The following is a 27,838-nucleotide window of genomic DNA, read 5'->3' as shown; positions in this document are numbered from 1 at the left end:
TGTTTCCTGTATCTCTGAGAAAACATATACATCAAAATAGAGCTTCCATACCCGTTGCAGTCCAATCTGAACTTCCTTATCCGCCTCCGTATCATGCACTTTTCAAATATTATTGTTGCCATGGATAGGCTCTAGGAGTTAAGTAGGGCATCTGTGCTGCTGTGGGGCCAGCCTTCTCACTTAAGCTCTGGATAGAATCAACTCCTGGCTTTCCCAGACCATGGCTCTGGCAGCTTACCTCTCTCATTCCTTTAACCCCATCCTGCATATTACATCCAAACAACTGTAGAAACTTGAAGCTGGGCCCTGAAGAATACCGTGCTGCTTGGTACGTGGTGCCAGGACCACTGGTGCCCACTGAACCCACTCTTGGTGCCCAACAAGGAATTGTGATGTGACTCACCATAAAATGACAGTACAGAAACGGCACGAGAGAGGATGAGGCTTCCCTTGTTAGAGACTGGAAACGATTCCTGGCAAATGGCAGTGAAAGGTGTAATTGGGAGGTGTGGCCTAGACAACATTAGACGCCGCTGACTAATCTGGGAGCCTAAGACTCGGAGAAGAAGACTGCAGAGAGCCTCTGCATTGTGCTTTTGTGTCTGTGGGTCTTAACTGCAGTTTTCCTAACCGTCTATGGTTAGTCCTTGCTCCCCTAGAAATACAGCCTGGTCAAGAGAACACCACAGAAGGCACAGACGAGAGGTAACTCGTCTCCACTCAGAAGCGTCTCCTATCTCTGAGTGCTTCACTGACTTCGGAGCCAAACTTGATAGTAGAATAGTCATTTATGAAATTTTCCTGTATCAAAAGTATAAAGAACAAGATGACTTTATAACTATTCTCTAACTGAATGCTACTAGGGTGTACGAGAAGGAATAAATATCTAGCAGCTGGAAAATAATCATTTTATGAATATTAGTTGCAGCTATTAATGACATCCATATGATGGTTTGTGACGTTGATCTAAGCAATAATTTGAGTGAGTCTTTTTTTTTAAGATTTATTTATTTATGTATTGTGCATACTATGTTCTGCCTGAATGTACACCTGCTCGCCAGAAGAGGGCACCAGATCTCATTGTAGATGGTTGTGAGCCACCATGTGGTTGCTGGGAATGGAACTCAGGACCTCTGGAAGAGCAGCCAGTGCTCCTAACTTCTGAGCCATCTCTTCAGTCTCCTTTGTTTTCTTTGCTTTTGTTTTGTTTTGTTTTGTTTTGTTTTGTTGATATAGTGTTTCATATAGCCCAAGCTGGCCTCAAACTCAGTATATAGCTGGAGATGGTCTTATATTCCTCCATATCCTCTTGCCTCTACCTCCCAAATGTGCAAATTGAATTGTTCTGTGGTTCATTATTTAATGTTTTGTTCACTTTTCCATTAAGATACTGCTTTTAAAATCTATTTCCTTATATAAAAATAATAAAGATTTTTATATATAACATATGATCTGGTAATCCAGAATATTTATACTCATGGATTAAACCATCTGTCAGTATTTGCTAAACTGCTATTTAATAAAGCACCAACTAATGGGAGGATTTAAAACATGACTCTGACTGTGAAGATCTTAGATTTCCCCGGGAGGAGATTAAACGCGGGAAGCAGGTGCCACTTATCCTCCTTGTCTAAAACAGCCTTGATTTATAGCTGCTATCATGGAAAACATACTAAAACTGGGGCTAGAGATTCGGCCCAGCAGTGGGGCAGTTGCCTGGCTTGTTTCAGACGGTGTTCAGTTCCCATGCCCACTACTTGAAAGAAAGGAGGGAAGGAAGGAAGAAAGGAAGGAAAAAAGAAAGGAAGGAGGGAAGGAAGGAAGAAGGAAGGAAGGAAGGAAGGAAGGCAGGAAGGAGGGAGGGAAGGAAGGAAGGAAGGAAGAAAGAAGGAAGGCAGGAAGGAAGGAGAAAGAGATTTTAAACTTCATTTCATTGTAAATAAGTATGCGGGTTTTGGATGATAAATTTCGTATAATGGAGAGATACACAGTGTCAGGAAGAGGAAGATAGCTCTAGTAGGAGAATATTTTCTTTATTTTATTTCTTTGGCTTGATTTTTTGAGACACGACCATGCTAAGCATCCTTAAAGAAGAATAGGAATGGCAGCTTGGCCTTAATTAAGGAGAGTTTCAAATGAAGACAAAAATATTTGAAGTTTACTCTTGAGATAACTGCCGTAGGAAACGTTTGGGTAAAGGAGCGATGGTCTAAAACCTTGACTTTTCCCTCAGGTGCTTCACGTTTTCCCCACAGTCTCTTACTAAAAAGTCTGTTTCGGGGAAACCATAATACCAAGTAGTAAGTCCTTTCCAAAATGTCCCCCAGAAAGTTCTCCATCATGTCCCCACTTGTGTAATTTCCCTATGAAGACATCAGGAGCTTCTTATCCATAGACGTGTCCTTACAGTTCTGGGCTCTATAAATAAAGACAGTCTTAGAGGTGGAGTTATTGTGGGATTATACCAAACTTATGGTGAATCTCATATCATGGCAGACAAATGAGCCATGTTTTAGATTTTTAACTGCTAATACAAGTGTATGGCTTGGTATTTTCTTCCTGGATTATAATGAATTGTCCTGTAGACTGACTTTGGAGGTTATAGCCTTTGAAAATGGGAAGCTGTTGAACATTTAAATCAGGAAAGAGGTGAGATACAGTTGACATTAGGAAAACTGTTATCTTGTGATACGGGTTGCTTGATTGACATTGGGGTGAATGGAGCAATCCTTGATTAGTGATAAATAAACAAAGGAAGCAATTGACTGAAGATCGGCAGTGGCAGTATTCAAACTTTTGTTCTAGTCAAATGTGGAAACACAAGGAAGCATGAATTACAAATAAAGTCTTTAAGGATAAAATCCTAGATGTCTATAAAATCTCAGTAACTGTGAGGTGAATGGGTAAAAATACTTCACATGATACAAAGAAGAAACTGACTCTTGTAAGTTGCTCTTTGCTCATCACACAGGGCCATGGTACAAAAAAAAAGTGCTAAGCTGAGTTAGACTCTCTAAAAAAAATAATGCCAAGGCTTCAAAGGCTGCTCCTTCCTGGTACCCTCCCTCTCCCGATAGGCCTGCTCTTTCTGAGTCTACTAGCTATCCAGGACCCTCTGGCACTTCCTTCTCCCAGTTCCTCCAGCTAAGTGAGCTCCTTCTCACTGTTAGGGCCACCCAGGTCCTGTGAGCCAGCAGTCAGGGTGGCTACCTTTCCAAACCCAAAGGCTTCACTGAACTCACCTTACTTGTTCAGGCCTGCTTCTCTTTCCCCTACACCCACCAGATTCCTGTGGGATAAAAACAAGCACATTGGTTCATAGAAGTGAATTAAACCCCAAAGTGCATATGAAGACATTTTTAACAAATGGTGCAGGTCAGACTGAATAGTTACTCATAGAAGAATTAAATTAAATTCTTATCTCTCACGTTGCACAAACTTCAACTCAAAACAGATCAAGGACCTCAACATAAGGCTTGGCACCCTGAATCTGATAGAGGAGAAGGTAGAGACTAGGCTTCCACTTATTTGTACAGGAAAAGACTTTCTGCTCATGCTCTCAGCAGCATGGGCATTAAGAACAAAAATTGGCAAATGGGACTTCATAAAACTAAAAACCCCTTCTGTACAGCAAAGGAAAACATGTGCCACAGAACCGGAAAAACGTCATTAGTAGCTGTGTATCTGATGAAGAGTTGTCTAGAACAGACGAAGAACTCAAAATACTGCCAAGAAATCAAACAACCAAATTAAACTTGGGGCATGGAACTAAACATAAAATTCTAAAAAAGAAAATACAAATAGTTATACTTTTTAAAATGTTCAATACTCTTAGCCATCAGAAAACACAAACTAAAACACACACACACACACACATACACACACAAACATAAGTTAAAACTAATTTGAGACTTCAACTTTTCCTCATCACAGTGGTTAAGATTTTTCTTTTTTAATGACAACAAATTCTGGCACGAATGTGGGGAAAGGAGAACATTTATTCACTGTTAGTAGAACTGTGAAATGGCGCAGCCATTATAAAAAAAAAACAGTGTAGAGTTTCCTCAAAAAAGCTACAAATATTTCTACCATTTGATCTGTTTATACCACCTCTGGGTACACTCCTACAGGACTCCCAGATCCCTGCCGCAGAGATACTTGATTGTCTATGTTCATTTCTATCCTACTCATATAGCTAGGAATTGGAAATGGCTGAAACGTCCATCAGTGGACAAGTAGATAATAAAAATGTGGTACATACACACCATGGAATTATTTGGCTGTAAAAAAAAATGAAAATATACAAGTAAATGGATTGAGGTCAAATAATTGTTCAGAACAAGGTAGCCTGAAACCAAAAACATAAGAAGAAACTATTAAGGTGCCAGGGGTGGAAAACTTAAAGGAAGGGGAATAGAATACCAGGGGTATGAAAGGGAAAGGGGGAACCTGGAACAGGGAGGGTTAAAGGTGGTGGGGGATGGGAGAGCAAGGTAGAGAAGAGAGAAATGTGGAAGGATAACTAACGCCGCAAAGACCTTTAAAAATGCCATGTAGAAACCTACTACTTGTAGAAGCTTCCTAAAATGTACACATATATAAAAGGAATTTGAATTTTGTTACCCTATAAGAAGAGAACATCCTCCACATACCATAGTCTATTAAAAAATAAAAAAAAAAAAGCCCAATACAAGTTACCACTTTACAAGTTCTTGATCAATATGGCCTCTTAGACCTACCCCCGCAAACATTATAGGCTATTGTAATTGCTCTTGGTTATTACCCTTCAGAACTTGAAAGGAAGACCCTGTTGCCAAAGACAATATGTTCTTGAGTCATAGGAAGGAGATGGAGAAATCACGCTGGTACCAGCCTGGAAGATTTATTTCTCCTGGCCAGCTTTCCTAATGCTATAAGGTTCTATGCACACTACTGTGAACTACAATAATAACTGGCCTGGTAAGACATGCTTTATTGGCTTAAGTATTATGGAGTACCCAACCACTTTCTGAGCAGATTTAATGCCTGTTCCACAAGATGAATCTCTTGTCTGTTACCATTAACTAACTGGCCCAAAACTCCATGACTGGCTATAACAAGGGCCCTAGGGGAGAACCCAGTTTGATTATTGTGCAGTGGACATAGTAATAAACTGCCCCCTACGTTCTTATTTTTCAATCCATACACTGCTGCATCTCTCAGTCTTCATTTTGCAGTAGATGACAATACTCAGACCTACAATTAGTAAATATGCAGAGAGTAAGAGACATCTATGGCACATCCCTCCCCACAGGACTCATGGCAAAAAAATGTAAGAGCCAGAGGTTGTGGGTGTCTTCAACAACAGGGACATTGTACACATGAACTCAAAGCAGCTGTCATAGCATGCTCAAGACCTGCACAAGATGAGGACAGTCATAATCTCAGTGGGGCTAGGAAAGGGCTCATGAAGTCCCATCTCTAGCTGAGGAGATATTGGCAATTGATGGCTACTGGGGGAGGGAGTCAAAGTTTTCTTTTTAAAATGTGGCTCCCGAAAGACTACCCATAATTCAATAGATGGCCTACACCCCTGCCCATACAGATAGCACTAAGTAGACTCAGAGACAGTCGGATCTCTGTGAGTTCAAGGCCAGCCTGGACAACAAAGCCCAGGATAGCCAAGGCTACACAAAGAAATCCTGTCTTGAAAAAGCGAACCAAACCAAACCAAACAAAAAGAATAACAGGTAAAAGTGCCTGTTGCACATGTATTTAAAATTGTTAAAATGAGATTTTGAAGGTATTTATTTGAGGAAAACCCTTTTTATGTGGTCTGTCATCTATCTCAGGGTATTAGATCACCCTGCAAATTTACAAATGCAAAATTTTTTCTTCTCTCCTAGCACCTAGAAAAATGCATTTGTTGGCAGGTGCACATTAAACACTCAACGAGACAACGAATTAACATGTTTGAGAGTTCAGCACTTTTTCTGCCAGTCAATGTCTTAATACCCCTCCCTATTCCTGTACCACTCTGATGAACAGCTAGGCATAAGAACAACTGTTATCTTGAAGATCTCTTCCCTCCCTTCTGTATTTTAGTAATGTCCCAGTTATTTGCTAGTCTTCCTCTTCATGTTAGTTGTTTGCTTGCATATGTGTGTACCAGGAAATTAGTCATCTTCTCTAATAAAAGAAAAATCACTGCCCTTTGGGGTTGGCAGTGGGATAACGGAAGCCATAATTGAGAAAGGAAGAAAAGTATCCACCTAAAGTTCCAAGCATGAGATTCAAACAGCCTGTCTTTGGCATATGGTTCCTCATAAAGCAGCCTAGGCTTGGTAGAGCCATACTCTCCTCACTATTAAACACAGTTTCTGGAAATCCTGAGTCCAAAGAAATGGCGGAAAGACAGCTTCACTTTGTAAACAGCTTTCCAATTTCTGATTCGGTACAAAAATCTACTCATGAGGTCAGGCCCAGATGAATGACACTGGAAATGATCTTCCCCTCTTCCTCAAATTTCCTTTCTGTACATGATCTCACTCTTTAGCTTAGCAAGATGTCTCTATCAGAAACTTGCAGAGCGTTTTAGTTACGTTTCTCACTGCTGTGACAGAACAACAGGCAAAAGAAAGTTAAAGGGAAGGTTTAACTTAGGTCAGTTTGAGAAGGCCCAGAGCATGGTGTTGGGGAGAGGACAACTGTAAAGGGGTTCTCTAGCTGTGGTGACAGAAACACGAGAAAGCTGCTCGCCTTACGTCCAAGCCAGGGAGCAGAAAGATGAAACGGGACAATCAGCTCTTTTTCTTTTTCTTTCTTCAGTCCAGGACCCCATCCTGTGGGATGGTTCTGCTGACAATTGGTCATTCCTTCTGGAGCTAAACCTCTTTAGCTGGAATCCTCACCTCCATCCCCCGAAGTGTGTCAGTCTCGGGTGAGTTTAAATGCTGTCAAGTTGGCCATGGAGCTCAAACGTTACACATAATATATGAAACATCCTCATTAAAAGGTTCATGGCTGCCTGGCATGGTGGTGTATGCCTGTAATCCCAGCTCTCTGGGAAGCAGAGGCAGGCGGGTCTTTGTGAGTTCAAGGCTAGCCTAGTCTACAAAACAGGTCCAGGACAGCCAAGGCTACACCCCCCCCACACACACAAAGTTTCATGGCTGTGTTGCCATATCCAACCTAGATAGGTAGCTCTTCCCAAACACACAAAAAATGGATTTGTGTTTTTATCCCAGCTTCAAGTTCAGTGTCTGATAAATGATAAGTTGACACTTAGTGGCTGACTTTTTCTTTAAAACATTCATGACTCATTCCACAAAAAATAAGATTCTAAGACAGCCACAAGTTTGACTTAAATCTGCAGAGATCCAGTATATACTTTTACTTTTCAGTCCTGAGGACTGAACCCCAGGCTTCAGTCCTGCAAGTCAAGTGACTTAGGAAAATACAACCGATGCCCTCAGTATTCAAAAATCAGAAGATAAAATATAAAAACCAACAAAAGAACACGATATCCATAAATGATAGCAAACAAATTAAAAGGGACAAAACAGTCTAATGATTTTAGATCTGATCTAACTTTCCTCTTTATATGGAACTATTTTAGGAGTCAAGATAACAGTCTAAAGTTTGGGGGCGTGAGGTTATAGAATAAGATCATCTCCCATTTAAGGAAAACAAAGCGCAGTTACAAATGTGGTTAAGTCAATGCTTAATAGTCAAGCACAGATGCATTTCCTGTTAAAGGAATCGAAATGGAGGTGCTTGAAACAAGAGCCACCCTTCCTAGAACAATGTTCCTCTGCATTTTCCAGGGGTTAGAAAATTGTTCTCATTGTGAAAATCCTGAAGGATCTTGAGTTCAGCAAAGCAAACAGGAAATAAAGTTCTGTTTGTGGAAAGCCCAGGAAACAAAAGTCACTCCACAGTGTGCCTGCCGATGAAGATTCTCGGGTGATGGGAATGTGTGCCAGTGACCTGATCAAATTTCTAGATGTACAGTATTTTCCCCGACAAGCTCTATAGGCTTTCATGCTATGTAAAGTAGATCCAGATTCTAGTTCATACAGATTTCTAGAAGCTGCATCTTTGAATTCTTTTAAAATCTTCTCTTTTGAGCTGATTTATCATAAACCAGGTTAGGATGGCAGTATGTGTGCTTTTTCCCAAAGAAAAGTCCTCAGGCCAACAAATCCAAGGCTGCTCTAACAGTTTGAGGTCCGGGTATTCTGGTAAAGCATTGGCTTCACAGTGTCACACTCTCCTTGCTTTTCCTTTTTCAAGTGCTTACTAAGTAAGCGTCTGAAACACTTTGAAGGGCACCACAAAGCAAAGACTTGCTTGATCCTCTCCAAGCTTATTACCTGCTCCACAGCCCATAGCACCTGTCATTAGCACGTGTGTCAGTTACTTTTGTAAGTGCTGTGACACTATGCCTGTCAGAAGCATCTTAAGAGGCTTTATAGTCTAAGAATGAATAATTCATCATTGCAGTGTAAGCATAATGAGTTCATACTGTATGTGGATGGGACTCCTTATATTTTGGAAGATTAGAAATTGGAACACTGGCACTCACCCGGCCAGTGTCACCCTTTTTATTCAGCCTGGGATGGCAATGCATGTGGCAGTGTCACCCACAATCAAGGTGAGTGCTCCCTACTTGGTTAACACTCTCTGGAAATGGAGTCCAAATCCGTTTGACAATGAAGATTAATCGTGACGGCATGGGACATATGAAGCCATAGTGTTCTTGGTGAGCCTAGAGACAATCCCCAGTACTTGGTTCTGAATCCCAAAAAGCCATCTAAGACAGAAAGTCTGGCCTTTGGAATGGGCTTGTAGAAGCAAAAAAAAAAAAAAAAAAAAAAAAAAAAAAAAAAAAAATTGACAAAACGCATATGCAACCGTTTAGAAACATTATTCATGAGATGCACTCTCCTTTAACAACCCTTAACACACGTTTCTGAGACCCAGGAATGAGGTCAAATGTAGGGATGGGGTGCGATCACAGTGGATTCATGATGGTGGAAAATGGAGACTGGAGACAGGCAGTGTAAACTCTGCAACTTAGATTTTTCTCCAAATAACGGACAAAGATTTATAAACTGAAGTTTCAACAAAACTGAGCAGGACTTCCTATCCAAGTGGGAAAGCATGGTGGCTTAACATCACAGGAAGTCTTAGAGAAAGGGAAGCTGAAGAGGGTTCTCAGCAGTTAAGAGAGCTTGCTGTTCTTGCAGAGGGCCCGAGTTCAGCTCCCAGCACCCATGTAGGGCACTTCACAGCTACTTGTAACTCTAGCTCTAGGACACTTGATGCCTTTTTTTGAACTCCCATTCCATGGGTACTGTACTTGTGTGTGTCTCTCTCTCCCACACACACACACACACACACACACACACACGCACACGAACACACTTAAACAATAAAAATAAAATCTGAAAAGAATGCTTAAAAAAGACTTTTTATTCATACATAGGAAGTATAATTGGTCCATGATACCCAACATTAACCTGTTCTTTAAAGAATCCCACAGCTACTATTGCAAGCCCTGTTTTACAGATGGGAAAATACATTCTTAGTTTTTTTCATATACTTCAATTAATACACACTGATTGTACATATTAGTGGGCTCTCGTGTGCTATGGGAAAGAACTTTTGTACAAAGTGATTCAAGAGCTCATCAAATTCTCATGGAAACTTGCAGTTTTACATAGAAAACCTAAGGCTGCTACCATACTTGGCTTATTATTTCAATAAGCAAGATCGTAGAAACACCGTAATTTCAGAAAAAAAAAAAAGTGTTCTGGGTTGTTCTGTTTATTTCATTAGGCCATTCGGTGTCTATTAACTGGGGTGCTTAAAGGTCATTTCAATTAGAAATCTCTTGAGACCCTCATCAATTATTTCAAGTGTTCTAGTCTCAAATACACCCCTTTCTTCTACAAACTTCTGAAAAAGATGAACGCCACCACCAACACCAAAATAATGTGCCTTGCTTGCTAGAAGCACCCGGCCATTCCTACTCAACAGTCTGAGAAACGTTTCATGCAAAGTGCTGTAATAATCTGGATTATAAATGGTTTCTGAAGTGAGAATGAGGTCATATTTCACAAACAGTTTTTCACTTAATACAAGCTTACAAAACTCAGACCATTCCCCAGAGAACAAGCGGCATTTACATATTTCTTGGGCTACTTTTGACTTCCTTTGTCTTTTCTCATGTGGCTCAGTTACACCGTCACTGTCATCCTGTAGAGGGAAGTTAGCAACTACATTGGGTAAGGTAACTTCATCAATCACCAAACTGTTATAATCTTGAAAATGAACTTCTCCAGCTCCTCCTTTTGATGCAGTTATTCCAAGCAATCCGGATCCACAGCCAAGATCCAACACTTTTTGTCCAGCAAATTTCACGTTGGCCTTTGTGAAATAAGCCAGGAGATCAAAGGTACATTCCCAGATTTTTAATCCTCCTTCATAAACACCTGGAATCAGATCAGAATGCGAAGAAAAGCTTTCTGAAACTATGTTTTCTCCGGGGAATTTCTCTTTCAACGAGATGGTTTTCACTACTTTTGAGTTAACATGCTGGGGACCAGGCAACCTTTCCATAACTTTATTTTCTAAGACCTGATTAAAATCGTGAGGCATAGCATGTTCTTTAGCAGCTCTCAAGGAGGGCTGTTTTTCACAGGCTTCTGGGTCACCTGACCTGTCAGTTGTCCTGAGTGGGCTGTCAGTGTCTTCAGAGGAAGCTGCATTTCCCACTGAGGAGCAGTCCCACAAGCAATCCGAAGGCACACCCGGCAGTTCTGCAGAAGACTTTCTGTTTTGACTTTTTGAGACTGATGACGAATCCAGGGTCAAAGTTCCATCATCAAGGGGTGCTACTTTATTTTCCAGATCTTCTTCTATACTGAAATTGAATTGAAAGGCCATCCTCTTATTCTATCTGCACAATATTTATCGAAAATGATGCTTCAACTTCTAGATAGAATTTAATGGCATAACTAGTCACACAGCCAATTAGTTCTGTCAAGCTTAGTCTTCTAGCTGCTTATACACCACTGGATGTATTTTGAGAGGCTTTCAAAGACTTTTCAGAAGCCTTTGCTCCTCTTCTAATTCAGCCCTGGAAGGGAAAAGGAAAAAAAAGAAAATGATTAAAAAAAAAAAAAAAGCTGTGTGTGTTCGTGTGATTTAGGAAAATACACCGATGCCCTAAGTATTCAAAATCATAAGATAAAATATAAAAAGCAAACAAAAGAACAGCTACAGCAGCAACCACCTTCACCAGAACAATACAAAGCCCAAGAATTTTAGACAGGACAGCCTAGCTACTTGGTGTCTTAACTGTCTTGTGCCCTGGCATGTTTACCCCTAAATTTCCAACACTTCATCTCTGTCTTTTAATCTGCCTCCCAAAACAGTTTAAGGTCTTATTTGGGTAAGCAGGGCATCCATTTTCAAACACGCACGGGTGTGATCTGGTGTGTGCAAACTCATCCAAAGGGCATATCTACCTGGCGTTCTAAACCTCACGTGATTGGAGGAATGACTAGGGCCTGGGACTCTGGAAGTATAATCAATTGTATATAGAGTCAATTTCTCACTGTGCAGGACTCTCTATGGCACACGTTTTGCCTCGCATGTTTCTGGAAGGTGAGATCCTTGCTAACTGGGCAGCCGCTGTGTACGAAGGGAAGCATTCGCGCCAGGAAAATCATCCTACTTTCAAACGCGCCGCGTAGTGGGGCCGAGAGTCATTTCCGGCTGCAGATCCTGGTCACGCGTCGTCTCAGTCACCTGGGACCCAGGGTAACGCACTTGAGGACTTCTGGTCTCCGCACTCTAACATCACGTGTGGGGGTGAAGGAAGTCCGCCGTGTCTGGAACCCGCGGCGGAGGCTGCCTTCGGCACGCGGTGCACACCATCGAGCGAGTCCTCCACCGGCTAGAGAAGTCGGCGGCGCTGGGGAGGCGGCGCCGCCTCTCTATGGTTTGCTGTGGGCGGAGCGCTCTCAAAGCCTGTCGGGACGGCGTGGCCTCCGCTCTAAATTGTGGCGGGAGTCGGGAGGTTTGTCCGTGCGTGTCGCTGGCAGGATGTCGCGGGACGATGCGGCGGCGGCGGCGGCGGCGGCGGCGGCGAGCAGGCTCGTGCTGGAGGAGCTCCACAGCTGGCCGGAGGAGACGTGCCGTCGGGAGCTGCCTGCGGTGCTGCCCCAGCTCCTCATATCCTTGGAGGGTGCTGAGGGGCGTGTCGCGAGCCTTCTCGGCTGCCCCGCGGAGGCGGGCGGCCTGCGGCTGGGGCGGGCTCCCAGCTTTCCCAAGTGTGAGATGTCAGGCCCGAGCTCCACGGCCAGCGCTGGTGCTTAGGTACCTGGATGAAGTGTGAGAAGGGAGGGATGTAGTTGTAGTTATCCTGTGATGCATAACTTCAGAGGATGGTCTGTAAACAAAAAAGGTTTCCCGTTTTGAACCTCTTATTATCCTTTCAGTTAGAGAGCGTTGCTTCAGGTGTTGGCTTTAATTGGATTGGGATTGCGTGTTGACAGGTCCAAACGATATTTAACTTTGATGGTTGTAATTGGAAGTTGACCTCCATAATGTGAAAATGTGGTTTTAATTTTATGTCTTTGCTCCCACCTATATAAAATTACACAGAAACACACACCCTTCCAAAGTCAAAAGACTGCTACCTTCTCGGGAGTTCATACCCTGCACAAAAGATGTTTCACAGTCTGTATGAATTAAGTATTTTGTAAAAAATCACATTGAAGTCATTCCTTAGACCTTAGCAAAATCCAACGTGGTACTAATGACCTTATAATGTTTTTTTTTTTTTTTTTTTTTTTTTTTTTTATAGACCTTGTGTGGACAGGGAATTATTTTGCGTTTTAGGGTCTTGCTGTATAGCCCTGGCTGGCCTGGTACTAGCTACCCAAAACAAGCTAGTCTTGAGTTTACAGCAATCCCATGTCTGCCCTGTTGTAGTTTTATGTGAACCATCTGGAAGGGCTGTCTTCACGAACTTCCTCCTGGAAGCAGCTATTTTTCCTACTCAAAGATGTTAATTTATATAATGTGTGTTTGGTTTAATGCTAGGCTTAGAGGAAATGAAGATACACTTTTTTTCCCCCCTCAGTCTTAACCCCACCCTCACAACATTCAGAGCACCATTCCTACATTACCTTGCTACCTACTGAAAACTCAGATCTTATTTCCAGGTTTTCTTCTGTAAGTAAACCTTGAATATTCTTTTTTAACCAGCAGATTGTTATTTCTCATTCTAAATTACTCCATGAATCTACCTGTCCCCACTGTGATTTAGTCTTTGCAACATAGACTAAATAATTTTCTTGTTTCTACACAGTTCTTCTGTAATCCATTCTTACAAAGTTTAGACTGAAAGACAACTCAATTTTTTTTCCTTCACTGTACCCATGTGGCTTAATTTTAAGGATACAATCTGAACTTGTCTTCAAGGTTTTTCATAGTTTGAACCTGGTCCATCCTTACCTAACTAGCTACACTCAGTTCACAGATACATCGAGCTGACCTTCAGAATCGTTGTTCTCAGCCTAATTTGTTCTCTAGCCTTTTCAAGATCTCATTCTGGTCTTTCTTAGTTACTTTCTTAAGGAGCCTTTTTCACAGTCCTCAATCTTAGGTAGTTCCCTAAAACCTAACTTTAGGGTCTTGATTGCTATGATAAAACACCATGACCAAAATCATCTTGGTGAGAAAGGGTTTATTTTAGCTGGCAGGTCTGTAGCACAGTTCATCATCAAAGGAAGTCAGGACAGGAACTCAAAGAGAGCAGAGACTATGGTGGAGGCTTGCTCAGTCTTTGTTATAGTACCCAAGACCACCAGCCCAGTGAATACTGGCCATAGTGATCTGGGCTCTTCCACCACATCAATCATCAATGAAGAAAATGCACTACAAATCAACTGAGCAAAGCTCATACGAACTCACAGACGGAAGCAGCAGACACAGGGCTGCCTGCATGGGTCTTCATCAAGTTCTGTATACATTATAGCTTCCAGCTGAGTATTTTTATGAGACTCCCGAGTGTGTGAACAAGTGGGTCTGATTATTATGCTTTCTCTTTGGCTCTTTTCCTTTCATTGCTTTGCCCTGTTCAACTTTGATGGCTTTTATTTTAAAATTTATTTTGTGTTTTGTTACCTCTTAGAAGCTTGTCCTTTAATTCTAAAGAGAGGCAGAAAGGGAGTGGATCCTGATGGAGGGAGTGGTGGGGAGGAACTAGGAGGAGTAGAGGGAAGGAAAACTGTGATCAGGATATACTGTATGAGAAAAGAATCTATTCCCCCTCCACCCCTAAGACAGGGTTTCTCTGTGTAGCATTGGCTGTTCTGAACTCCTTTTATAGAACAGGCTGGCCTGGAACTCACAGAGATTTGCCTCCCTCTGCCTCCCCGAGTGCTGTCATTAAAGTCGTGCCTCACAAAACCTGGCTAAAACAAAACAAAAACTTCTCAATAAGGGGGCGGGGTGGGGCATTACAGACTTGCCTATAGGCAAATCTTATGGAGGCATTTTCTCATTGAGAGTCCCTTCCAAATGACTCTAACTTCTGTTACTTTGACTTAAAACTGGCCCTCACACTATTACACTTAAGGTATTTACAGATTTTGGTTTTTTGAGACAGGGTTTCTCTATGTAGCCTTGGCTGTCCTGGACTCAAACAGAGGCTGGCCTGGGAGCCACCGAGATCTCCCTACCTCCCCAAGTGCTGGGATTGCAGGGGTGTACCACCAGCTCAGTGTTTGTAGTTTTCTGAAGACCATTTGATCCTTAAAAGAACTTATTTTCCCCTACCCTATTTATCCTCATTGCATTGTCAAGTACACAGGCAGGTATTTGGTTTTGTTAACTGTTTTATCCTCACCACCGAGAATAGTAAATGCCACATATGTGTTCAATAAAAATGCCTAGGCATCTCAAATAAGTAGTTTTTTAGCATGCTATTATTTACTTTCATTCTGTATAACAAATGGAAGAAAAGTGGGATAGATTGCAATCATATCACCTACCACAATTTGTTTCGTAGTTTTCATTTTTATATATTGCCCAGTCTTTACCTGAATATTTGCATGCTCATAACCTAATATTAATTGTGAAGTAGCAAGCTTTCTGAATTTAAACAGGAATTGTTCCAGTTGACATATTCTACCCTCTTGAACTGAAAAAAATTTGGGCTACTTCATTTTGGTTGCAGTTATAAAATATGCGAAATAAAAGTTCAGAAGAGGGATTTTTTTTTTATAGTTACCGGTACCCAGTTTCTTGGCATTGTACAAGAGTTTTTAACTGCTTTTACAATAAAAATTTCTAACAATTCTCATTGATGTGCAAGCATAGTTTTTACTGTGTTTTTATCAACTCTTGTACTGAATATATAATTTAGTTGTAACAGTTTGCAAGCTCCTGCCACCTGCAGAAGATCTCAGCCGGCTAAGGTTGGTGTGTTGGTATGTAAGTAACGTGCAGAGTAAGGCAGATGTGAAGGGTGGAAGTGCCAACTAGTGTTTCCTGAGCCGGAGCTCGGGGTTATTGCAGTGCTCTCTTCCATCGGTCACAAGTCTTTCACGACTACACTGAGGTTGGAAGTTCCTTATCTCTAAATAATTTTGAAATTTCTTCTTTAAAATATTTTCACAAAACCTTTGTTCACCTGATGTTTAGTTTTCAAAGGTAAAAGAAAGCCAGGGATTTGGGTATAATTTCAGTTTCCTAGGGAAATTTATTGGTCAATTTTGAGCACTTTTGAATTTCTTCCTTAATTATATTTTACTTTATGTATCAGCATTCTGAAAGCTGGATTGAACACATTCGTAAGTAAAATTATTTTGTGTGTGATGTTCTGTATTTGTCAGTAGACGAGACTTTGCACATTTGTGTCCCTTCAGTTGTTACATGAGAACCCAGTCCTTCCAACTGTAGTGTGTTTAAGTTTTAAATTTCCATTTTTGATGAGGTATAAAAATTTCAATGTTATGCTGTGATGGGACCAAGATAGAATGCCATTTCAGTCTGTTATCACTTTCAGCCTCAACATTGTTAGTGTCATTTAGAAAATACTCTTGAGTTAGGTAAAGCTCATTGTGTAGACTCTAGATGATGACAAATTTGCCAGTATGGAAAAATTTTCCTCTCATCTTCTTCAGTTTCATAAGACTTCCTTATAAGAAATCTGAGGTTTTCTGATGTCCATGCATGCTGTGACACATGTGTGCCTGCACTCACACATACAAATATGTACACAGGCAAATCACTTTTAGAGAAAAGTTATGATGGGAACTGTGTGATTTCAGTCCTTATATTTCTGTCAGCCAGCTATGAGTCATTGTGTATTCCTGTTTATATAACTGTTAAAATTGTACTTTTTTTCATTTTGGAAACTTGGGTTTTTTAAGTTTTATCTTGATGGTAGTAGATCCTGTTGAGTAGGTGTGTCCACACTTATTTAACTCACGTAGCTTGTCTTCAGTTGCTGTTTTTGCTTTTGTTTTTCTTCCTGTTTTTTTTTTTTTTCAGTTATACTTTTTACAATGAAATGCCTAATAGTTTCTCTGTGGAATATGGGATTGAAGCCTGCAAACTTTAGGGTGACATTACTTACATATTCTCATATTTTATTAAGGGCAGCAACTTATGACTGACATGATATTTTTACAAAGTGTTATTTTGCTTTATAGGGATTTTAAAAATCATTGTTGAAATGTTTTTGCCTCACATAAACCACCTGACACTGGAACAGTCGTTCTTTTCCCAAGTTTTCCCAAAGGTACAGTTTTAATGTTAATTTACATATTACAGAGTTGTTAACATGCTCTCAACTTTATGTAATCTAGTCCTAATTTTCTTAATTCTTTTATTTTTCTAATATATCGAACATCATACTTGAGTGCAAATAAATAGTAAAAATAGTTCAGCTTTTGGACTAATTCGAGATATTTGTCATAGACGAGGGGTGTGATACAACTGAGCTTTTTGTATATAAAGCTGTTCTGTAGTATAGCAGCTCATTATGGAGTTTGGGACAAGATAACTTTGAGTAGCTACATAAATCTAGATGCATGCTGTGTTTATTTGTGAGGTCACTACTTTAAAGTGATTTTATGTGTAAAAAGGTAAACTAGTGAAAATACAAGTGAGCACAGCCTGGCAAGGTTGCACACACCTTTAATCCCAGCATTTGGAAGGCAGTGGCAGGCAGATCACTGAGTTTGAGGCCAGCCTGATCTACATAGAGAGTTCTAGAACAGCCATGGCTACATAAGAAACCCTGTCTCAAAAAAACCAAAACAAACAAAATATATGAGTACTAACTGAAAGATTCAGTGTAAGTTGATAGCCACTATCAAGAAATGCCCCTGTAAATGCCACAGGAGAGTTTAAGGTCGTTGTCTTTTAGTGTGCAGAATAGTGCTTGAGTTTGTTACCCCCAATTGGACTTTGAATAAGTTCTTTTTCTATTTATATTACTAAATACATTTGACACCACAGAAATGAAAAGCTCAGCAAGGCTCAAGGCTTTGTTTAAGGACCCTATTGTCCAAATACTTTTTATTTTTACTTTAAATTTGGAATAGTAGCTGACAGTGGCTAGATGTTATCAATGAGTAAACAGATCATTCTGTTATCTTTTATTTTTCCAGTGATTTCTCTGATTCCTGTTTATAAGCTGATTTGTTTTCACAGACTATAAAATTGTTTGATGGCATGATAAGTGAATTAATTCGCGAAGCCAGAGAACTCTCAAGCCAAACTTTAGAAATCCAGGTCATCCTGCGGAATATTTTACAAGTAAGTAAGTGTATTAGAAAAAGAATGGAGCTAGGTGTGGCAACATGCCTAAGGCAGGAGAAGCTTGAGTTCAAGAGAAGACTGGGTTATATCATGAGATCCCCTTTTTGTTTTTTGTTTTGTTTTTGCACCAGGGGTGGTAGGTGCCTCATGCCCCCATGTTGTACTTGGAGGTTGAAGCTGAAAGATTACTGTGAGTGGAGTCCAGTCAGGGTTAGAGAGTGAAATCTTGTCTTCAAGAAACAAGACAAACCATTTATTTTTTATGGAATGGCATAATGCAGAATTATTTATGGACTTAAATATAGAAAAATTCTGCATTTTTAATATAAGTTTATGTTAGATATCTTGGAAGACATCAAGATGGCACCCTGAACTGGGTCATGATTCTAAGTGATGCTCTGATAGAGTGGAGTTCACTGAAAAGAGAGAGACACAGAATGTTTTCTCACTGCTGTAGGTCCAGCACTCAGAATGCTGTGTAACTCCTTTGCTGCATATAGACAAGTGTATCTTTAATCAACTTTCCCTTTTCTCCAGACGATGGTACAGCTATTAGAAGGCCTTGCAGGATGTGTTCATCATGTCTGTGCCACACAGGACTCTGTCATTTTAGAACATATTCATAGTCTTCCCTCATCTATCCTGCATGTAGTTAAAAGTACATTTGAACACTGTAAGGTGAGTGATGGGTCTATGCAGAGTATAGCCTGATATCAGTAGGTGGAAGGACTTAATAAGTGCGTGTGTGCATAAGAGTTTACATTTTGGTTCATGTGGCTGGGATGGGCTTTTCTATGGAGAGAGGAGACACGGTAGTTTCACAAGTGACTAAAAGTGGCTTTTTGAATTGCATTTGCTTTTTCTAAAGAAGAAAAAATGGTAAAGATTTGTGGTTAGCCATAGGAATCTTGAAATTGTTTCATTAGACAGTACAGGGAGTTGCTTAGTTCATCTTAACATTCCTGACGCAGCTTTAAAGCAGAAAAGATGGCTTAGAATTTGTAGGGCACAGGCAGTTTTGTTATCAGTGTTTGTTGGGTAAAGGACAAATTTCTCATTAACTAGATTTGTGCGTGGTGATAAGGGTGCAAAAATGTGTGCTTCGTACGCTTGTGCATCTGTCAAAGTGCATTTAATAAGTGTGATTCTGTCAAAACCTTAAATTTGTGATCTCAGTCTGACAGTATGGGTTAAAGCACATTTGAGTTTTGATGTGTCTGTGACGTACCTGTTTCTCTCCTTTTTATATGTTGTGACCAGAATAGCGAGTCCGTGTACACTGGACGCTTACACCTGGTGTCAGACCTTCTCAAGATTCTTTTCAAGGAGGCCTACTCTCTGCAGAAACAGCTCATGACACTGCTGGACATGGTGTACCTGGGCCCTTCAGTAGATGAGAATAACATTTTGAGGATGGTAGAAGGTGAGCAAAGAGTTTTTGATTAGAATAGGATGCTAAGTGGCTATTGTTCATTAATCAATTAAATCATCAAACTAATGTTTCTTTTGATGCATGCTCTCTGCTTGCTTATGTGTAAAGATCTAACTCTAGGTAAGTTTTCAGTTTTTTAAATTTATAAAATTTAGTTTTTATGCCTAATATCCAGTTTAAATATATAGTAGATAATTTCCACACAAAAGTTTTAACAGATAAAGGATGTGTGTAACTTTATATCTTTTAAGCTCCTCTATACTTTTTAAATTAAATTTTTATTTTTTTTATTAATTACAGTTAATTCATTTTATATCCCAGCTGTAGACCCCTCCTTCATTCCCTCCCAATCCTACCCTCTCTCCCTCATCTCCTCCCATGCCCCTCTCCAAGTCCACTGATAGGGGAGGTCCTCCCCCCCTTCCATCTGACCCTAGTCTATCAGGTCTCATCAGGACTGGCTACATTGTCTTCCTCAGTGGCCTGGCAAGGCTGCTCCTCCCTCAGGGGGAGGTGATCAAAGAGCCAGCCACTGAGTTCATGTCAAGCAGCTTTTAGATTTATTCCATATCCTATGGGGGGTGGGGGTGGGGAAAGGTATAGGGGGAGTTAAAATTCCTCTCTGGAATTTTATGCGTATGTGTGTGGGCTTCTGGATGTGCACATGGACACCTAGACACATTTATTACAAGAAATACCCATTTTACATGTATCACTTTCTGTTTTTTATTTCCCCAGGGGAATTAAGCCCAAGGCCTTGCACATACTATTTTACTCTACAGACTTGCTAATTTAATTAGCCAGGTGTGTTGGATGCACAGGCCTGCACAGCACTTGGGAAGGAGGGCTTGTAAGTTCAAGGTGAACCTTGAGCCCCATAGTAAAGCCCTATCTCACAGACACAACACAAAACAGATCTAGAATTTTAAAAATAATTCTCTAATACAGGAGAACAAAGATTATATTTTTTAAGAAAATATTTAAATATTTATTGCCATTAAGTTACAGATCTGAATTATACACTCTGGAAAACACTGGTTCCTTTACCATTGGAAATTATGTATAGACATGTGACCAACTGAGAAATATACTGTACTCATTAAAGAAAAAGTCAGGAATTTTGAGTACTTAAGTGCTTGTAGTTATAAAATTTTGTTCCCTTAAGATTTTTTTTATTATACAAATCCCAATAGATAGTAAACACATTGCTACAGATTGCTATAGGTAAAAGCATCAGTCAACATTAAGTTGGTTGCATATTTTGAACAACTTGATGAAGACAAATTTTAGAATTGATAAGGCAGCAGAGAGTTGGTTTAGGGATTCTTGGCTACTCTGTAATGTTAGCATGGTTATTAAACGCAGCAATGTTTTCCTCTCAGCAGGACTATGCTGCTCTGAGCTGTGGCTTGGCAGCAGTGGCTGAGGCACTGCCCCTTTCATGACCTGGTCCTTGCACTGCTACGCATTCACCCGCTTACTCATCTATGTAGATAAGCCGTCCTCCCTGAAAGAGCCTAGCTGCTTCATTTGTTGCATGGCATGCAGACAGAAGCCAGTTTTGAGGCTGTACCTCGTAGGCAAATCTCATGAATGTCAAAGAATAAAAACAGAGGGCTAAAGTTGTCCACCCACTGATATCTCTGCAGATTTCTTCCTATTGATAGAGCAATGGGGAGACCCCAGTTGGCAACTGGGCCCCAGAAGTGCATACTCATGAGCTGGTCCTGGAAGTCCTTGCTTAGGACATACATAGTCCGCAGCTTTGTGCACCAGAGCTCCAGCCATGGCCGTGCTGTTCACAGCAAAGCTGCTATTCAGACAGATGACACCAGAGTTGGCCCAGCTGAGGCCCTAGGCACTTTAGCCCAGGCAAGATTATATTCTATAGTGTAAAGAAAATAGGTTGATTGTGATGCATTTATCAAGTACCGTTTGTTTTGTAAATAAGCAACCTAAAAACATGTTGGTTTAAAATAATATTTTTTCACAATTTTATGTGCTTGCAACTTAGGCTGGTATTATGTGTAGTAATTTTCTGTGCAACTGGCTCATTCCTGCATTTGCAGCTAAGGATTTCACTCACCTCTGGCTGTGTGCAGAGGCAGAACTGGTGAGAAAGTCATGTGCATTTTAAGCCAGACTCAGTCACCAGTATGGCTTTAGGGTTTCCAAAAATAGCAAGGGAGGACAAGTCCCAGTAAACCAGATCTTTGGTTGCTTTGCTTTGATTATTGTTTCTTTTATCAGGTCAATTATAAGTCTATTCCTGGAGACATTATGGCTGCAGGAGGGTTAGTTGGGGCCATTTTTATAAATTATCTAGCACAACCAGAATAAAAATCTTAATGAATGTAAGTGGTTGCAGTTCTTGGTAGGTTTTCTTAGCAGTGCCATTTTTTAAAAATTAAAATTGAATATATAGATTATTTCAAGTATAATAGGACATAACTTTATTCCACTGAATATTTTATAATAGGATATAACTTATTCCACTAAATTCACTCAGTTTTAATTGTCATTGGGTAGCTATAAAATATTGATTTTGCAGTTTATAGCTGAAACCTTAAAAGTATGACATTTCTTTTTAGTAATTACTTGACCCAGTTCTTTTCTTTTTCTTTCCCTTTCTTTCTCCCCATCTCCTTCCCTCCTCCCTCCTTCCTTCCCTTTCTCTCTCTCTCTCTCTCTCTCTCTCTCTTTTTCAGTGTTGTGAGACAGGGTTTCTCTGTGTAGCCTTGGCTGTCTGTGCTCACTTTGTAGACCAGACTGCCCCTGAACTCACAGAACTCTGCCTGCCTCTGCAGAATCCCAAGTGCTGGGATTACAGGCATGCACCACCATGCCTAGCTGACACAGTTATTTTCAAACTAGTACATAATTAACTTAGTCAAGTATTGAGATGTTCTCTTGATCCATTTAAATATAAGAGAATGTTATCTCATATAACATTTAATTATCCTGAGAGTCGTTTTATCCTTTTTTTGTAGTTATTCATGCATTTTTGGATATCTGCTCTGTTATCTCCAGTTTGGACCAAGCATTTCATGCCAATACTTGGAAGTTTGTAATTAAGTAAGTTGGTTAGATTTTCTTTTTCATACTGCATTTTCTATGTCTTAAATTCTAAATAGTTAATGGTTTTTAGATTACCTTTGAAATATTTTATGTAGCTGTATAGACTACTCATTGCATAGACTACTCATTGCATAGACTACTCATTGCATAGACTACTCTGCTGCATGGCAATCCAGATATTGTACATGTTGCTTCCAAACCAAACTGAACGCCTCTGTGTGGTTATCTCTTAAAAACAAATATTCCCCCCTAGAGTTGTAGCTACTTAGCTGGTAGTTCTGAAATAATGGACCATGAACCAGGGTATTCCTGAATCAGACGCCTGCTGTTAGTGTTGTTGGATAATTACCAGTATCAAATATGGCATGTCTAAGCTCAGAAATTAGTAACTAACTTTGGAGCTGACAGTAATCTCTTTGTTATATATAGGTAGGTTGCTCAACCCTAATTTTATTTATGAAATAATTTAAACCTAACTTAAAGCCTTGTCAGGGATAATAGGGAGAGTGCCTATAGCAGTTGTTAGATGCTGAGGGGTGAGAAGACGGAATAATTAAGAAGCTACTTTGTTAATCATGTGTAATGTATGAAAAGTCAGTATAGCCTGTTTGAGTTTTAGGTACTTGTTCCCTCAAGATGCTAACTTGCATAAAAGTGATACAGTATCACTTGAGAGCCATAATATATGTACCTGAGTCCTTGAAATCACTCCTCCTGATTTTTTTTAGACAACTTGGTTGATTTTTTTTGAACCCTAATTCTTAGTTCTTATTCTTAAAATAGGGTAATGGTAGCATTGTCTGGATAGTGTTGCACTGGATATGGAGTTTGTCACTGTGGATTGCTGAAGCTTTACATGGCCCTGTGAATGCTCAGTGAATTAGCCACGTGGCCACCCTCACTTCACCAAACCAGCGTTGTTGTCCACTCTTGCTCCTTCCCAGGTTCTCTGTGTTCAGAGTGATACATTTAAAACTGAAATTGGATCATGTCGCTCAACTTTCTAAGCACTCCCACTGTTCAGAGTAACAACTTGAGCCTTTCTGGACACTTCACCAGCCCCTCTGAAGCAGCTTGCTTTCTGCTCTGAGTTCTTTGAACTCATCAAGTTCACTGGTCCAAGGCCTCTGCAAAGGCTGTTCCTCTCTCCTTCTTGTCCTTAGTCCCAAGGAGCAGCATTAACATTCTTATAACATTTTTCCATAGTAGATAGGACTTTCTCAGCTTAGCATTTATCACAATTAATTATTATGTTCTTACAGTTATTTAACTTTATGTTAGGCCATATATTTCATATAGGTGGGGCAAAAATTATGTCCACTTGATTTATTTTTTTATCTTCCAAGACCTAGCAGATTGCTTGACAAGTAGGTTCAATTAATATTTTACAAAGACAGAATTTTAGCCACTAACTTTAAAGTTAAAGTTGACACGTCTTAATTATACCATGTTTAGTGTAATACATTGTGTTTTGAAAATGTTTTATGCAGTGATGTTTTGTGGGCCTGAGTTATTTGATGTGGTTATTTCTCACTTCTGCTGATTTTATTCATCTGTTTTTATTCATTTAGGCAGAGCCTCAAACACCAGTTGGTGATAAGGAACCAGTTGAAACACAAAGAGATAATTTCTGGCTTGTGTGAAGACATTATTTTTTCCTTTCATTCTTGTTTGCAGCTAGCTGAACATATGGCACAACCGGCTGGACAGGTAGAATGTAGTGCAAAATGGAGTCGTTACCTAGACAGTTAGTTATTGAGACTTATTTGAACATATAGAGTACAGTTTAGGGTTTTAATTCTTTTCCTTAAAAATTTTGTAGAATTATTTACACCTCATAATTACTTTTTGCCCAGAACACTGTCTTGTAGCAACTCCTCTCATTTCCCATGACATTTGCCTGCCTGTTATCTCTACATTCTTAGCAGCTGGTCAGAGTGTTCTCCTCAGAAACTTTTGTTCTTTTCTGTCCTAGTGCAGTTACTGTTTCTGTGTTTTACATTTATTTAAGGTCTTCCTAATTTATACGTTTTCAACCTTCCTGTCACCAGTGCATCACAACTTTTAACACTATATATATATATGTGTGTGTGTGTGTGTGTGTGTATTCTTCTAAAATTGACAGGTAGATTTCTGTTGATTTCAAGAAGTTACAGTGTCAAATTAGCATCATTATGAAATAAGAGTGTTCTAAACACGTAGAATAGGGTTGCTGGAATTTACAGCTCATCTTCCTATAAAGTATTATACGCAGGGTGTAGTGGCCCACCCCTGTAACCCCAACACTTGGGGAGGCAGAGACAGGTGAATCACTAAGTTCGAAGCCAGCCTGGCCTATAAATTGAGTTCAGGACAGTCAAGGCTACACAGAGAAACCCTGTCTTGAAAAAACAAAAAACAAAACAAAAGTATTAATGTACAGTGACTTTTAGATTAACTCAAAATTTATTTAAATATTCCTGAGTTAAAGGATTAATGAATCCAGGAACTAATATGTAACTTCATGGGAAGACAAGTTGAATATTTCTTCCTCAAGTGACAGTAATTAATACAACTCCTCCTCTTGAGAACTACAACTGACAGAAAATTCCTTTGTGTATGTGTTCTCCATTCCAGCCTTGAGGGTAAAGGGTAGAAGTTCAATTGAAGTTCCCAGACTGATGGCAGCTATTGCTAGAACAGGGATAATCTGGAAGGACAGATCTCAGAGGAATGTACAACTTTGAAAAGGAGTTCTGAAATACAGAAAAGTGAAGGATAGTTGTAGGAAGAGGTTCACTGTTTTCGTTTATCTTCTTTTTTTTCTTCCTCCTTTTAGATGCCTTCATTCCTTTTTGTTTTCTCACTTCCTGGTTTCCTTTCTGTTTCTCAGGACCTTGCTGATAGGAGAGCTCACTTGTTGAGGATCCTGCATTAATGTCAGAGAACTTGTTCCCCTATTCACTTTGCATATAGACCAGTGTTTCTCAACCTGTGGGTCAAATGACCCTTTCACAGCGGTTGCCTAAGACCATTGGAAAGCACAGATATTTACATTATGATTTATAACAGTAGCAAAGTTACAGTTATGAAGTAATAACAAAAATAATTTTCTGGTTGGTGGTCACCAAAACATGAATTGTATTAAGGGTCACAACATTAGGAAGGTTGAGAACTACTGAGGTAGCTCTGTCTTCACTCTTGAATTTCTTTTCAGTTTCCTTTTTGCTTGATGCCACAGACTCAAGAGTAAAATTAGGTTTCTGGCCAGGAGATATGGAAAACCCAAAGAATAGTATAGCCTGTAGTAGTGGCAACCCGAGAGAAAGCCTGGTTCCTAGATAGAGTAGCTACAAATATATGTATATTGTTTGTATGAAAATGAGGGGATTAAATTGAAATTTTCTCAACCAAATTCTCACATTTTGACTTAGCTATGCCAATTTGGGGCTAATAATGTCAGCTGGCCAGCCTCATTCACTAAATGAATGAGTTCTTCGATACCGTCTGTGTCTCGTCCTCTCACTGACTATAGCAGTGCCCTCTGCTGTTCACTGCTGCCATGTAGGACGTTTTCCCAAGCAGCAGCCATCTTGTAGTGTTCTACTTTTCCTTCTGCAACACGATACCTGAAGCTAAGTCATTTGGGGATGGCAGCAGTTCATTTTTCACAGTTCTCAACTCAGGCAAGTTCCAGATCAAGTCATAGCAGGTGTATGGTGAGGACTTCTCAGTTCAGAAATGTCACTGCTGCATTCTCATGTGGTGAAAGGGCCAAGAGCCCCCTCCTCCCTCTCTGTTTGTAAGGACATTCAGCTCAATTATGAGATAATCACTTCCTCAGAGGCCCTAACCCTTAATACTGAGTATGCACTGAGTATGTGCTTCCAGCATTGGTGGGCGTGGCACCAACATTCAGATCACTGCCCTGCTCTTTTGAAGTGTCACAGTAACACCAGTGAATTTAATTGTAAGTATAGGATATAAATATAGAAGTCTTTGTTTCCTGGAGCTGCCATTAAACAAAACACCAGAAAATTAGTCTCTTCACCTTTCTGGAGGTATTGGTAACATAGTCATGTTCTACTGATAGTGCTGGCAGACCTTGGCGTTCCTCACTGTAAGCTGCAGATTCCATCTCTGTATCCATCTTCAAATCATACACTACACCATGCATCCCAAACTTAAGATACCAGTTATGAGGGTCAGGGTGCCCCTAGGTCAGTTGTGGCCTAGATTTACCTATGCCTACAATGACCCTATCTCCAGAAGATTGAAGCTCATTTCAAAAATTGAGACATGCATAAGATTGGAAGGAGAGAACTAATTCCACATGACTGGCCTCTTACTTGCACACATACTCTTGTGCTCCAATACTCCCCAGAGTAATTAAAAGAAAACAAAAACAAAAACAAAAAAACAACAGAATCTACACTAATGTCAACTTCTGTCTTTACACATATTCCCTTAGCAGCCTGTCACCACCAAGAAGGTTGGGTGAAGTGCTTGCTTTACCCATTCTGCTTGATTTTTCTTGTGCTCACAGATAAGCGTTTGGGGAGCCTGGAATGTTGCACACATGGCTGGTTCTTTCAAACAGGGATGCATGACCTGTTATCTGCCCGGAAGGCTGGCGAGGAGACTTGGTTATAGCCTGGTGACCTTTGTGCTATCTGTGAGGTCTGGATCCTCCCCCAGACCCTTATCATGAGCTTGCTTTTCTCAGTCTGTAGAACCCATCTTTATGGACGGTGTCACGTGAACTTTATGAGGAACTTCAGTATAGTCACATGGATCTCTGTGTAGCTTACTTTGCTTCTCAAGGAGATTTATGTCAATCTTTTTGTGTACACAGGACTGAGTTGAATATCACCAGCGACAGTTTCCCCAAATTGTGCTGTACTTAAATATGCCTAAAATAAATTACTCGGGGTCAGACTCCCAAAGTTTGAATCAACACAGTTTACTTAGTTGTGTTGAACTCCACTGCCTTCTTGTCCCCCTGCAGAGATCCCCCCCCCCCCCCAGGAGAAAACAGGCTAAGTGTATTCTATTTTGCCCTTTTGATGGTGTCAGGTTGCTAAGGGATAAAAGTTGACAGTGCAGATTCATCTTTAATCTCTGTTCTCAAAATGAAAAAAAAAATTACTTGTGGAGCATGGTGGTGCATGCCTGTAATCTTAGCACTCAGGGAGGCAGGGGCAGGCGGATCTCTGTGAGTTCAAGACCAACCTGGTCTACGAAGCAAGTCTAGGACAGTCAAGGCTACACAGAAGAAACCCTGTCTCGAAAACAAGTTCCTCTGGGGGTGTAGTGGGACAAGCATTAAGCGCAGTGTGTGTAGAGGTCAGAGGACATCATGTGGAGTTGGTTTTCTCCTTCCACTTCTAATGTATGTTCCAGGGATCAAACTCAGAGCTTTAGGTTTGTGTGGCAAGCAACTTCATTTGTTGAGTTTTCCTCTCCAGCTTTCATTCTCTGTATTTTTTACTTGTAAAGCACTGTATAATAGTATTG

General features: G+C 40.3%; 2 protein-coding genes across 2 annotated transcripts in view; one reads left to right on the top strand and one right to left on the bottom strand.

The window, feature by feature from the left end:
- Positions 1-9,436: 9,436 nt before the first annotated feature.
- Positions 9,437-11,939, bottom strand: Mettl18 (methyltransferase 18, RPL3 N3(tau)-histidine). The gene is made up of 2 exons (XM_021639430.2): positions 11,726-11,939; positions 9,437-11,125 (listed from the first exon to the last, which is right to left on the bottom strand). Exon 2 carries the CDS (start codon positions 10,930-10,932, stop codon positions 9,838-9,840), a length of 1,095 nt encoding a protein of 364 aa, XP_021495105.1. The 5' UTR covers positions 10,933-11,125; positions 11,726-11,939; the 3' UTR covers positions 9,437-9,837.
- Positions 11,940-11,971: 32 nt separating this feature from the next.
- Firrm (FIGNL1 interacting regulator of recombination and mitosis) overlaps positions 11,972-27,838 on the top strand; it is a 40,697-nt gene continuing 24,830 nt past the window's right edge. The window contains exons 1-8 of the mRNA XM_021639419.2: positions 11,972-12,225; positions 15,815-15,854; positions 16,719-16,807; positions 17,725-17,829; positions 18,370-18,510; positions 19,093-19,255; positions 22,255-22,339; positions 23,914-24,052. Coding sequence (XP_021495094.1) covers positions 12,097-12,225; positions 15,815-15,854; positions 16,719-16,807; positions 17,725-17,829; positions 18,370-18,510; positions 19,093-19,255; positions 22,255-22,339; positions 23,914-24,052 — 891 coding nt within the window. The 5' untranslated portion in view covers positions 11,972-12,096. The remainder of the gene's footprint in view (positions 12,226-15,814; positions 15,855-16,718; positions 16,808-17,724; positions 17,830-18,369; positions 18,511-19,092; positions 19,256-22,254; positions 22,340-23,913; positions 24,053-27,838) is intronic.

This window comes from Meriones unguiculatus, chromosome 11 (genome assembly GCF_030254825.1).
Source record: "Meriones unguiculatus strain TT.TT164.6M chromosome 11, Bangor_MerUng_6.1, whole genome shotgun sequence".
Classification (NCBI taxonomy): domain Eukaryota; kingdom Metazoa; phylum Chordata; class Mammalia; order Rodentia; family Muridae; genus Meriones; species Meriones unguiculatus.
Note: the sequence above shows the minus strand (reverse complement) of the source record. Positions and strands in the feature narration are given on the sequence as shown.

Excerpts from the sequence above, each read along its gene's own strand:
- Mettl18 (XM_021639430.2), bottom strand. The coding sequence starts at position 10,932 with ATGGCCTTTCAATTCAATTTCAGTATAGAAGAAGATCTGGAAAATAAA.